The sequence below is a fragment of the Orcinus orca genome, chromosome 17 (assembly GCF_937001465.1).
Source record: "Orcinus orca chromosome 17, mOrcOrc1.1, whole genome shotgun sequence".
NCBI lineage: Eukaryota > Metazoa > Chordata > Mammalia > Artiodactyla > Delphinidae > Orcinus > Orcinus orca.
This window is the reverse complement of record NC_064575.1, coordinates 41226539-41240084: the sequence shown is the minus strand read 5'-3', so window position 1 is coordinate 41240084 and position 13546 is coordinate 41226539. Positions and strand designations below refer to the sequence as shown.

The window sequence follows — 13546 nt, the reverse complement described above, 5'->3', positions numbered from 1 at the left end:
TCCAACCTTCAGCCAGAAATAATTTCTTCATGATGATAACATGGTGTAGTAGTGACATGAAAATACTTATCAAAAAGACCTGGTTTCGAATCTTGGATTTGCCAGCTACTAACTATGTGATCCAGAAGTCTTGATCTTAAGAATCTGTAAAATGAGGAATATCTCCCTCACAAGGTTGTTGTGACAGTGCTTTGTAAAAAATGTTACTCTTCCACTATACTACCATAGTTCTACATCCCTATATCTTTTATAATACATTGCTCTTTGTCTAATATTATGGTGACTTAGAAACATTTCTCCTCTTTCTTACAAGAGATTTTTAAAAATATCTTTCTGTAGTGTCTAACATAATGCTTTTAATACTTAAATATATTTGTTTAACATCCCACTACTATTTTCACATCTTTAGACTGTCACTTTTAAAAAACGAGTTATAAATGCAAATGAAAGACATGTTCCATACAAACCATGACTGCTTGCAAGAATATGATCTTGAAAGAAAATTGAAAACTTGCAAGTAATACTGACTGAAAAATTTACGTACTAGATAAAAAATCATTGTCTTGAGGAGCTGAAAGGGTCCTTGAGGTTCCAGGAGAAACACTAGTTTTATGGAGCTGAGCGGATCCACACGATTCCTAAAATAAATAGAAGATAAATGATTTAGGTTAAAGAAAAATCATTTTAAAAGTTATACAGCTTTAATTTCTAAACAGTTCCTGCTTTTGGCTTATTATAAATAAAGAATCAAAACTAATACAAATTACACTTTACAAAATTAAACACATATGTGAAGTAACAAAACTGTGAACTTGATTTCTTTATCAGGTCAATTGGATGGGTGGGGCAATAGTTAAATATATTAGAAATCATTATTTTTTCAATATTTTGTACATAATCTCAGAGACTCTGTCCAGCTCATGAGAAATTTGAGATCTGCAGCTCTGATTACCTACTGATTTAGAGCACATGCCTATTCTCAATGCCTCAGGTTCCTTCAACATGGAGAAGTGGGAATCCATGGAAAAAGTAATATAGAAGTTGGATCTAATCCTAGCTCTGTCATGGAATTACTACCTAAGCTTCGACAAGGCATTTAAATAATTTGGCTCTCAGGTTCTTTTTCTGTGTATTTATCTAAAAATGAGCCTGTATGGGCTCAAAGATCCAATGATGAGATAGTGAATATAAAGGTGATTCAAAGACTACATACTGTGTTTTAAGATTCATTTTGAAGGTATTATTACTTTTCTGAATCTGTAAAGAGAACATATCTTATATATTCTTAAAAGAAATCATTAATATGAAATAATTCTGAATGAATGCTACTAAAGAAATCCTTCTTTTTGGATATCCACACAAATGGCATTTTCTTTTTATTAATCATTGTAAGAGGTTAAGAACAAGGCAGGTATTATAGCTCTTTTACATTTGAATAAGAAGGTATAATAAGAAATACAGTGGCAGAACTGTACCAATGATTTGTCTATGTACTACCCTGGAACACCATCCATTACATAAAACAAGGACAGGAACAGAAGTCAATGCCCAAGAAAGAAAGGACTGTGATTTGATGAGATGAACAATGAACTAAGAATCAGAAGAGCTGGATTTCAAATTGGAGATTCCCATTCTAAAATCCTAAAACCTCCCTGGACTTTAGCTTCCCATCTATAAAAGAGTGAGAGAGACTAAATGATTGCTCATATTCTTCTCACATTTTGAGTTTAATCAACGTAATTATTTTTACCTCCTGTGGACCATAATTTACAGGTATGTTCAGAGATAACTCCATTTTCTTCTTGTCACATAAGTGAGCGGTACTTGAAGCATTCTGTAATAAGAATGAACATATGTACTTGAATTAGAGATAATTAGAAAATTATATGAGTAAAATACAATCTACTTAACATATTTTATATGTTTATCTTTATATGTTTATACAAAATCAATAGAAAATCTCAATCAGTTGAGAATATAATATCTAACTTAAAGTAGAGATAGTGTAGAATAGGGGAAATAACTTTAGAGACACAGGCTTTGAATCCTGCCTCATATTAACTGGTTACCTTGAGCAAATTCATCCTTTAAAATGGAATAATATCTACATGCAGGATCATTCTAGAGATTGAGATAATGAATATAAAGTATCTGGTTCAAACTAGGTACTTAATATATTTCAATTTGTATGTGTATCTATCTATCCATAATTATTAAGCATTTACTATAATTTAGGCACCATGATTCTAAGTACTATTATTATTTTCATTTTATAGATAAGAAATGGAGGGCTGGACTAGGTAAAGGAGGCAGAGTGCCCTAATGGAACGATGGGGGCCAATGAGATCTGGTTTAGATCCCAGGATACCTGTTTGACTTTGGGCATGAGACTTAAACTTAGTTTACTTATCTGTAAACTGGAGATGAGAATACCTATTTTGCAGGATTACTGAAAGAAGGATTAGAAGTAATATATGCAGAGTCCCTAAGATTACTTTGTAAGCATTCAATAAATGGTAGCTATTAAACAGATGATTTATTTAAACACTATGCCTTTGTACTAAAATTGTTTAGTGATTCACTCCTGTCTCTTTTTCTTTTTCTTTTTTTTTTTTTGCAGTATGCAGGCCTCTCACTATTGTGGCCTCTCCCGTTGCGGAGCACAGGCTCCGGACGCGCAGGCTCAGCGGCCATGGCTCACAGGCCTAGCCGGTCCGGGGCACAAACCCGTGTCTCCTGCACCGGCAGGTGGACTCTCAACCACTGTGCCACCAGGGAAGCCCTCACTCCTGTCTCTTTAAGCCAGACTTGGATTAGCTGCCATCACTATTGAGTGATTTAAAAACAAAACCATTGGTCTGCTTTTCTTCCCCAAACCAACATAACGTCAAATGCTCTACAGAACTTTAGAAATTGGTGGGATCCACACCCAGCCCTTCATTATTCATACTTAACAACTGTCTGCTCCATAACATGTCTAAGAAGTTTTAGGAGAAAAAAAACTGCTATTCATCTATGTATATAATCTATGGGGCATAGTACTTTACACACAGCAGTCCAGTGAACATTTGTTAAATACATTTTTATATGAACCTTTAAAATTCATCTTTGGATCCATTTCTGTTATGTAAATTTCTTCTGTTCTTTTAAATTTATTAAAATATTTATTGTTATACAGTATCATTAATTACTGACATCACTTTTCATAACCGATCAGTTAATGATAATTCAAATTATTTATCAATTGGGGCTTCCCTGGTGGCGCAGTGGTTGAGAGTCCACCTGCCGATGCAGGGGACACGGGTTCGTGCCCCAATCCGGGAGGATCCCACGTGCTGCGGAGCGGCTGGGCCCGTGAGCCATGGCCGCTGAGCCTGCGTATCCGGAGCCTGTGCTCCGAAACAGGAGAGGCCACAACAGTGAGAGGCCCGCGTACCGCAAAAAAAAAAAAAAAAAAAAATATTTATGCACTAGTGAGTCAGTCCCTAGAAAGAAGTAAAATGACATATCAAAGAAAAACTTTTTTTGATTCAGTTTTTACTGCTCAAGACATAAGAGATACTATCTGTGAAAACATGAATTATAGGAGCCAGTTCAAAGAACTGAAAAAAATGTAGGAAACTCAAACAAAACAAGTCACCCTAAATTGTGATCTTTGTTTTCAGAAATTTCTTTATGAAAAATCTTATTATCTTAATAAATTTGTATTCTACCCTTGGCCCTGACATTAGTTAGCTGTGTAGAGTGTTATGTGACTTACTTCCCTATACCTCAGTTATCTCATCTATAAAATGGAGATGATATTCTTTCTCTAACAATTTTACAGAATTAATATAAGGATTTAAAAAAAAAAGAAAAAAATAACAACACTCAGTGAAAACAATACAGCAACTTAAAAACAGTGACCAAAGAAAGTAATGCTATTTAAATGATACTCAAGTATTTAAAAATATACACTAAATTACTTTATTTAAGAAGCAAAAATTTCTCCCCCAAATTAACAGTTTTACATATAGATCCTAGTATTTAAGTTGGTTGGGGACAAAAAAGGAACTGAATTGGTTCTCTTCCAGTTCAGTTTCTTAGAACCAAGAAAACAGACCCTTCTATCCACCTTTGCTTGGCAGAAGAGGAGAAAGTTGTGAAGAGAGAAAAGGGAACTGAAAAGACAAGGCAAAAATAAATGTTAACAGAAGTTTGTATCTACTAAGAAGTGGAGAGATTGGAATGTTCTGGAAAAGACTACCTACTCAGAAGCAGAGAAGTCAATGAAAACTTATCAAAAGATTAAAGCACAGTTCCTCCTTAGTTCCTTAAAAAACTCAGGTACTAATACTGCCACCATCAATTTTAAGTTTGGTTAAGGTCAGTTGTTTCCTTTATGCACTTCCCTTTTAAACCAAAGATTATGTTAACAGATCCAGCAAACTGCAAGAGGCAAGCAATGTCATTTAGTGATAAATCAATTGTAGATTATGCCTGTTCACAACCTAAGACATTGGCTAATAAATGATGGTTTTTATTATCATATCTCAAATGCAACTTAATGAAACCCAGAAAGTGTTAAACTAGGCTAACTTTGTCCCTAAAGGACTGTAGTTGCTTTCTAAACAATTTTTGATAGCAGCAAGAAAACCTTGCAGTAATGGGTCCCTTCAATTGTTTTTCTGATCTACAAGAGCAGAATGAGTAAATAAGACAACTGTTCTAGGTAATTCATAACAACTGCTACTTTGGTCTATGCAACATGGAGTGTTTGAGTGGGAAAACAAAAAGATACAAACAAGCCATAGAAAATACACATTTGGGCCTCAATTATTAATAAAAATTCTACAGCTTAACTTGGCAGTAAAGTGCAATAACCCAGACATCTTTTACTCTTTATATATCAAAACTTTAGAGAAATAAACATAGAATTAAAACAACCAACAACTGTAGTAATTTAGGGCATTAACTGTATACAACTGGCACACATTACACATTTTAAATTTACATTTGCTATATGAGAGGTCTGAAAATCCCTTTGAAATCTGGAGGAGGCTGTTTAAATGAAATGGAAAAGTTCTTTGGTGACAGATTCAAGGCAGCATTCATACTCTTTGCTAACTACTGCCCCAGTACTGTAGCTTGTATCTGTGGAAGGTATGTAGAAAAAAACTAAATTAAACTAAACTAAAACTCTCCATGATTTAACATCCTAATTTCCAGTATTACATTTAACAATTTACCTTTGTTTTCTTTAGTTGAATAACAGCTTCAAGAAAAGTTATCTCTTCAAATGTTCGCAGAACTGGTTCAAGTTCTATTAAACATTCTAAATAAGAAAAATAAAATGAGTTCAGGTTGCTTATAACCATTAAAATGAAAAACATAAATGCTAATATTTAACTGATAAGGCCCTAAGTAAATTTTTCCCCAAACTGATGACATTCAACTGTCTTAAGAGCGTTTAGTACAGGCATAAAGATAGGCATATCTAAAGATAGATCAATGGAACATAATTGAGAGTCTAAAGCCCTTACAAGTATGGGCAATTGTTTTTTGACAAAGTTGCTAAGGCAATTCAATGAGGAAAGGATAGTCTTTTCGACAAATGGTACTAGGACAGTTGGATATCCACACAAAAACAGAAAAATTTAGATTCTTACCTCACAACATACATAGAATTAACTTGAAATGGACTATGCACCTAAACGTAAATATAAGTGAAAATCTTCATGACCCTGAGTTAGGCAAATAATTCCTAGATATGGCATCAGAAACAGGATCCATAAAAAATTTTTGATAATACGACTTCAAAAAAATTGAAACCTTTGGCATTTAAAAAGATGCTATTAAGAAAAACAAAAAGACAAGCCCCAGACTAGGAGAACACTTTTACCTATCACGTATCTTTTAAAGAGCTTATATCTAGAATATAAAAAGAACTCTAACAACTTAAGACAAACAACCCAATTTAAAAATGGGTGAAAGATTGAATTTCACCAAAGGAGACACACAAATAGCTAAAAAGCACATGAAAATATGCTTAAACACCATTAGTCATTAGGAAACGCAAATTAACACTAAAATGAGGCATCACTCCATACCCACTAAAATAGGTAAAATTAAAAAGACAAAAAATACCAAGTATTGACAATGATGTAGAGAAACAGAAAACCTCACACACTGCTGGTGGGAATGTATCATGATGCAGCCACTCTGGAAAACAGCTTCGCATTTTCTTAAAAATGAAAGATAAATTTACCATACAACCAAGCAATTCCACTCAGGTAGTTACCTGAGAGAAATGAAAACATGTATGTTCACACACAGACTTGCACATGAACAGTCATAGCAGCATGATTCATAATAGCCAATGAGTAGAAACAATCATAAGTACCACTATTACTACAATAATATATGGACCTGTTGCTTAAGGGAGAAGCCAGGGCTCTAGATATAAAACTGAGCATCACTAACATATAGATGGTATAAAAGCCATGATCTGGTCTGGATCATCTAGGGGGAAAGTACAGATGGTAAACAGTAAAGGACCCATATTAGAGCTCTGAGGCATTCCAACAGTTAGAAATTGAGCAGAGGAAGAAAAAAAGTGATAGAGGAAGAGAGGATAAGAGGGAGTATGGTCTCTTGTGTCTTGGAAGCTATCAGAGGGAAAGTTTCAAGGAGGGAAGAGTCAGCCATATCTAATCTGCTGAGAGGGCAAGTAAGATAAGCAGTATTTTCCAAAATTGCTATCCTTGGTAACTTGAACAAATGCAGCTTTAGTGGAGATATGAAAACAGAAGACTGATGTAAGTTTGTTAAAAATTGAATTAGAGGTGAAGAAGTAGAGACAATAAGTATGGACAATTCCTACAAGGTGTTTAGATCTAAATGGGAGTAGAAAAATGAGGTGGTAGCTGAAGGATGATATGGGGTCAAGAATTTTTTTCCTATATAAAGATAGGATATAATAATAGCATAGATCTGTATGACAGAAGAACGATCCAGTAGACAGGCAGAGATTGGCAATGCAAGAGCAGAGAGAGAATATAAAGAACAGAATGCTGGAGAGAGTAAGGGAATGGCATCCAGAGCACAAGTAATACTGTTTACAATTGTGTAAGAACACTTTTTTCCCATTGTAAAAGAGATAAAGCAGGAAAGACACGTCAAGTACAACTAAGTTTATAGATCTGGTAGTGGAACTACGAGGGAGTTCTCTCTCATGGTTTCTACTTTCTCAATGCTCAAAAGAAATACAGAACATAGGGTGTAGGAGGTTTAAGAAGGGAAGATAAGGTACAATATGCATTACCCCTGTCTTGTCTTCCTAAGTTCAGAATCTATTAAGAAAAGCCACATAATAATGAGAGATGATGATCAAAACATCACCTTTATTACTGATAAAGCTAATTGGAATCTGTCCCTTTTTAGATCTGTAGCATATGGGCTTAGTAACACTTTGTCCCTTCAGTTGACAGTTTTACTCACTCAGCTACAGGCCTCACCTGCTTCCATACGGGGAAGCACAAAATGTGTGCATCCTTTAGACAAGCTTACTTCTAAAAGGAGGAGAAAACTGAGAAGGGACTAGATAAGTACGCTTGCTTTTTCTCTAAAACTAACAAATGAGGAGGAGGAGTGCTGAGGGGCAGATAGGACTAGAAATGTTCCTCCCATGCTTTCCTTCTTAGGGATTGAAATGGAATTTCATCTTCACTTTGGAAACATGAAGTATGGGACTTACGCATCTCCTACAGTAGTACAAGATGATCATCTAGTCTGTAATTCGCAAACTTTTGGGTCTCAGAACTCTTCAAAATTATTAAGAGCTTTTGTATATGTTGGTCATATCTATTGATATTTACTACATTAGATTAAAACAGAAAATTTTAACACATCAGAGTATATGAAAACACATTCCATTATCCGTTGGAGCAATGATATCATCATATTTAATTTAGTCTATGGAAAGATTTTTCCAGAGGATGAGAGTAAAAAGGGAAAATAATACCTTAATATTTATTATTTTGAAAAGTTTTGATTTTGTGAACCACTTATAAAAGTCTCAGGAACCAACCCCACCTCCAGAGGTCCCTGCACCACAACTTAAGAACAGGTGATATATGAGAATGGAATAATAGATGTATTTGAGAAACATAACAGAATTGCTAAGTAGAGTTTAGTGCCTAGTTTTAGCCATTAATTTAAAGAGAAACCAATGAATTCCATTTCTGGCCAAGATGAAGAAACAAGGACCAATTCACCCTCCTGCCTTAAACAACCATTAGCCAGACAAAATGCATGAAACAGTGGTTTTCAAGACACTAGATATCAGGCAACAAAGGACAGTGATCTCTAAGTGATAGGAAACAACTGAGGTCAGCCTTATGACAGCCTGACTACCCAAGCTAACTGCCTTGGGAGAGTTTCCAGCTATACTACAGGGTAGAGAAGTAAGGCGGGGCCCAGAGGAAGCTCAGAGTTGAAGAGACAGGGCTGGGGGTTAGGGTAGACAGAGGCAGATAGAGTTTATAGGACAGAGCACCAAAGAGGAGAAGTACACAGACAGAGAACTCCAGAGATCCACAGAGCGCTCCTCTCAAATATTCAGCAGCACTGATCAATGCAGGATGTAGAAGTAAGTAAGCCAAAAGCCATTGTTCTGCAATGAACAATAGGGAAAAACCAGGAAGTTTGTAGAGAAGTACTGCCTAATGGCATGATCTTCAGAAGAGCTAGAGTCTTTAGGGAATGGAGAAGAAATTATAGTTTGGAAGTGGCATTGGGGACAAAGGAGATATGTATTGGGATGGCCAAAAAGTTCGTACAGGTTTTTGTAAGATCTTATAGAAGAAGCCAAACAAACTTTTTGGCCAAGCCAATACATACACACATATATGTACATATATATACACATACATACACACACACACACACACACACACACACACACACACACACACACACCCTATTACATGGTTCTGGGAGATAAGAGATAAGATGTTAATCCATTATTATAGCAACTTTTGATTTTTTTTAAATACAATGCTGATGAGCACTAGACATAAGTTTTGAATGGAAAATATATTTGGTTTTTTTTTTAGTTGGAAAGAAGATTCCCAGTCTACAGCTTGTCTTTTCATTTTCTATAGCATCTTCTGAAGTGTAAAATTTTTCATTTTTTTGGAAGTTCAATTATCAAAGAATTTTTTTAATAGGTCTTGTTTCTGATGTCATATATAAGAGCTCTTTGCTTAACCCAAGATCATGAAGTTTTTCTTCTATGTTTACATTTAGGTGATGATTCATTCTACTTCTGAAATAAATCTTAATTCTATCTGATTTTTCGATCTCCAGGATTGGTCTGGAAATTCTACTCTTGCCCTTCTCCAATCAATTTTATACATAGCAGTGAGTGATATCTCCTAAACTTAAATTTAATCATGTTATTTCCCTGAAAAACTCACTTTAATGGCTTTCCATTGTACTTGGAATAAATTTCTAACCTTTTTATGATGATAGTCAACAGCCTCTCCTTACCACTTCAATCTCATCTCATAAAATAAAAACAACTTTGAATTAGAAAAAAAAACTTCTGAGCTTGTCAGCTAACTTTCGTAGTTGTTCAAGGAATATTTTATTTACAGCGTATTTATTATTTTTGTAATTCAAAAGGCCCAGATTAAAACTGTACACTAACTTAAGAAAGACGGTCTTTCATCTGGATTTTGTGCCCATCCACTTTCTATTAGAGAGATCATAAGTGCTCGATGAGGTATATCAAATGGCAAACTTTCTTCATTAGTGTCAGGTCGATGTCCTTGTGACACACTATACATAATCTGCAAAGGATTGGTGACTTCTGTCAAAACAAATATTTCATTCATTAGAAATATATTATGATTTAATATATTAAATACATTCTAAAGCCAACCAAATGAACATGAGGGAATCTTAAAATCTTAGGAATAATTCATTACTTCCCTTTCTGTCAAAGGAATATTTAGATCCCAGCTATTGCCAGACTTGCTGCCTCTCGTGGGAGGAGTTTATATCTTCACCTCTTTAATTCTGGGCTTGGCCATGTGATTTGATTTGGCCAATGGAGTATGAAGAGAGCAGAGTAAAACAGAGCTCAGCAGAGCTGAGCAGAACCTAGCAGAGCCAAGAAGGGCCACAGCAACTAATAACCCAATGTGAATGAAAAATAAATGTTTAGTTTGTAAACTACTGAGATTCTGAGGTTGTTACACAGCAAACTGACCTAAATGAACCTCAAAATAAAGAAAGAGACAATATTATCAGAAAATTTTTAAAGTATTCTTCAGTATTTGCTGGTCTTTAGAAGAAGCACTAGTTAAATTTTCATACAAATGATTTTATAGCTGGAATGAATCTTAGAAATAAGAATTCAAAATTCTTATTTTGCAGATTAAAAAATGAGGACTTAAGAGATTTAGTGGCTTATAATAGAGTTCATTACTATCAGAACAAGAAGAATCTACACATTTTTCTGATCCTTAATCCAGTACTTTCCAACATACAGTGGATTCACAATGATAAACTGTTGTTTTTCTAGTGTGTTTTCCACAAAATGACTGTTAGGCAGATTTAAAATAAGTGATCTTTATTCAGATAGTTCTGAGTATGACTTACCAATACGATGTCACCTAGAATAAGGAAGTCAAAGTACACTTACCTTCAAAAGGCTGTTTTCTAGATAAGACTTCCCATGTGATAACTGCATAGCTGTTTAAGATAAAAATATACATATAGTACTTTATAAACTATTCATAATAAACTAAAATGGTACTGATTTTAAAAGCTGACTGTGAGATACCATTTTTTAAAGTAATAATGTAGTGAAATGCTGCTTAAAGAATCACTATATAGAACCAAGATGATGAATATTCATATACAGTTTTGTTTTGAAAGGGAATTAATTCAATTTGAAAAATTAGGAAATTACTGTAATAAGAACTTGAAGTTATAGGCAAGGATAACTTGTGGATGATTCTTTAACACCTAGATAAGCTATGCCCTTTAATTACATGATTCTATTATTCACACAAAATAAAGAGCAATAAAAAAGGCTGTCTCATGTAGCCCTATTCTATTGACTCTTTTTCTGGTGTAAGTACTGTCTCTTTTGGTAGTGTTAAATGTTAATTGCACTGTTTCCCTCCACCTATCGAGGTCACATATGATAAAAACCCTTGAATATTATAAATTGATAGGACAACAAGATATGCTTTAATAATTTTTAAGGATGTAAAAGTAGCTTAAGGCGAGGCATCAGGACTTCCCTGGTGGCGCAGTGGTTAAGACTCCATGCTCCCAATGCAGGGGGTCCGAGTTTGATCCCTGGTCAGAGAACCAGATCCCACATGCATTCTGCAACTAAGGAGCCTGCATGCTGCAACCCAGAAGCCCATGTGCCGCAACTAAGGAGCCCACCGCTGCAACCAAATAAATAAGTAAATAAATATTAAAAAAAAAAAAGCAAGGCATCTTTATTTTCATATTTTTAATTTTTAATTTTTTTTTTTTGGCTGCACCACACAGCTTGTGGGATCTCAGTTCCCTGACCAGGGACTGAACCTGGGCCACGGCAGTGAAAACCAGGATCCTAACCACTAGGCCACCAGGGAACTCTCAAAGCAAGGCATCTTTAATATGAAAAACATTAACCACTGTCTCTAATTTATTTTCACCACACTTATGAGAGATGCATAAAAATCATACTTTTAAAATGTAGTTTCAAAATTCGGATTGATTAATCTTGTTTTTTAGACAAGGTTAACTCTGAGCAAAAGTAACATGCTGTACCTGTATATATCATGCTTGATAGTAGCCCTTGATTTTTGTCCAGGTTCATAGTTTTCAGGTGGCATATAGATAATTGTCCCTCCTTCTGGTGCAGATTTACTATTTCGTGATTGTGACAGGGACATCATGCGCCATTTTGATAAGCCAAAATCTGCAATCTGGAAGGGAAAAGAGTAATTGAATTTTTAAATTTTCTCTTTAAAAATTTCAAGAATTGTTTTTGTTTATATTTATTATATTTAGACATGAGACCAGAGTAAATGCTATATATATTAATATTTTATTTCTGTAATAGTCTATTAGTTTCTTAACAAATTGGATTCCATAGTGCTGAACCCAACAACTCTAAAAGCAATATAAACTGACTTGAAGTTCAGCATAATATTACAAATTTTAAAAGAGACTAAGTTTTGAAAACTTAAACAGGAGTATTTTTGCCTTTTATTCTGAATGAGTATATACACTGCACTTTTTGTGACAAGTAGCTTTATATCATGTGCTTTCAAAATTTACCTATACCTCACAAAACTGCTAAACTAGTCATATCTAATACGATTGTCACTGGGTATTGTTTACAACTCAGGTTTCTATGTTCTTATTTATAATGTGCTAAAAATAGTATCCTTAAACTTTGAAATAAGTAAAATTCCAATATAGTATAACTCATTATTATATGATTTATGCCTACCACTAAAAGAATATCTGTTAACAATAGTATAGTTAGCATATAAAACATATTTATGTCCATGACAAGGAGTGCCTAAAGCATTATCAGTGACAAACATTCTGTACTTTTGATATGTCCTTTACAGTTTTACTTCACTTGTAAATTTTGTGCAGATACTATCAATACACAATATCTTATAACTAAGTATCTAAAACGTTCCAATGTTTTTTTTTTAAAAGGGAGACAAAAATGTAAGAACAGAAACAATATTTAGTGAACAAAAGAGTATAGGAAAACTCTGAAGACATTTAATTTAAATCACTTAGACCTTCACACGGCACAATTTAGGAGTCAACAGAGTGGAATGAGCTCTATCCAGCACACCATTTGTGGTTCAATCATTTAACTCTTAAAATGTTCACTAGCTTTAAGAGAAGAAATAAGTTATTTAGTGTTTAGATGAATTTGAGATTAAAAAAAATTATGGCCCCACTCCAAAAAGGGAGGGGGTAGCCTATATGAATCTTCCATACAGTATCATAATAAAAGGGTAAGTCTAAGAAAAATAATTAGAAAAGACCAAGAGGAAACATGGTGCCACTACATGAAGATAAGCTGGATTGATTTCTAAAGGCAATATAATATGTGTTCTGGAACATGGGTTCTACAGCCTTGATTACTTAGATTTACATTCCACTTCTACCCCTTAATTAGCTGTACAACCTTGGACAAGTTTTCTAATTTCTCTGTGCCTCAGATTACCCATCTTTAAACTGGGGATAATAACATAACACAGGGTTGTACTGAGGATATTAAACTAGTTATTCTAAGTGAAGCACTCAGAACAGTATCTGACACGTAGTAAATGACCCCTGTGTGTTAGTATTATTAATGTCTTGTACATGGGAATAAGCCTCTAAAGATTGCTCTTATTCATACAATACTAATAAGCACAGTACATAGTTTCAGGGCCTTTAATACACTTTGAGGTGGTATTAAGACCCTGGGGAACCGTATATCCTACTTACTTCTACTTGCCACTACAAACTCTTATTCCTC

The 13546-nt window shown here is 34.4% G+C and overlaps 1 protein-coding gene and 1 long non-coding RNA gene across 5 annotated transcripts in view; one reads left to right on the top strand and one right to left on the bottom strand.

Moving 5' to 3' along the window:
- Nucleotides 1-13546, bottom strand: part of RIPK2 (receptor interacting serine/threonine kinase 2) — a 39334-nt gene that overhangs the window by 11461 nt on the left and 14327 nt on the right. For all 4 annotated transcript variants that reach the window (XM_049700249.1, XM_049700250.1, XM_049700252.1 and 1 more), the window contains exons 4-9: nt 11821-11978; nt 10691-10740; nt 9692-9853; nt 5229-5314; nt 1751-1834; nt 545-638 (exon numbers count right to left, since the gene is read on the bottom strand). In XM_049700249.1, the coding sequence (XP_049556206.1) occupies nt 545-638; nt 1751-1834; nt 5229-5314; nt 9692-9853; nt 10691-10740; nt 11821-11978 (634 nt within the window). The remainder of the gene's footprint in view (nt 1-544; nt 639-1750; nt 1835-5228; nt 5315-9691; nt 9854-10690; nt 10741-11820; nt 11979-13546) is intronic.
- Nucleotides 1-13546, top strand: part of LOC125961609 (uncharacterized) — a 61404-nt gene that overhangs the window by 44643 nt on the left and 3215 nt on the right. The gene's annotated exons all lie outside the window — the stretch shown is intronic.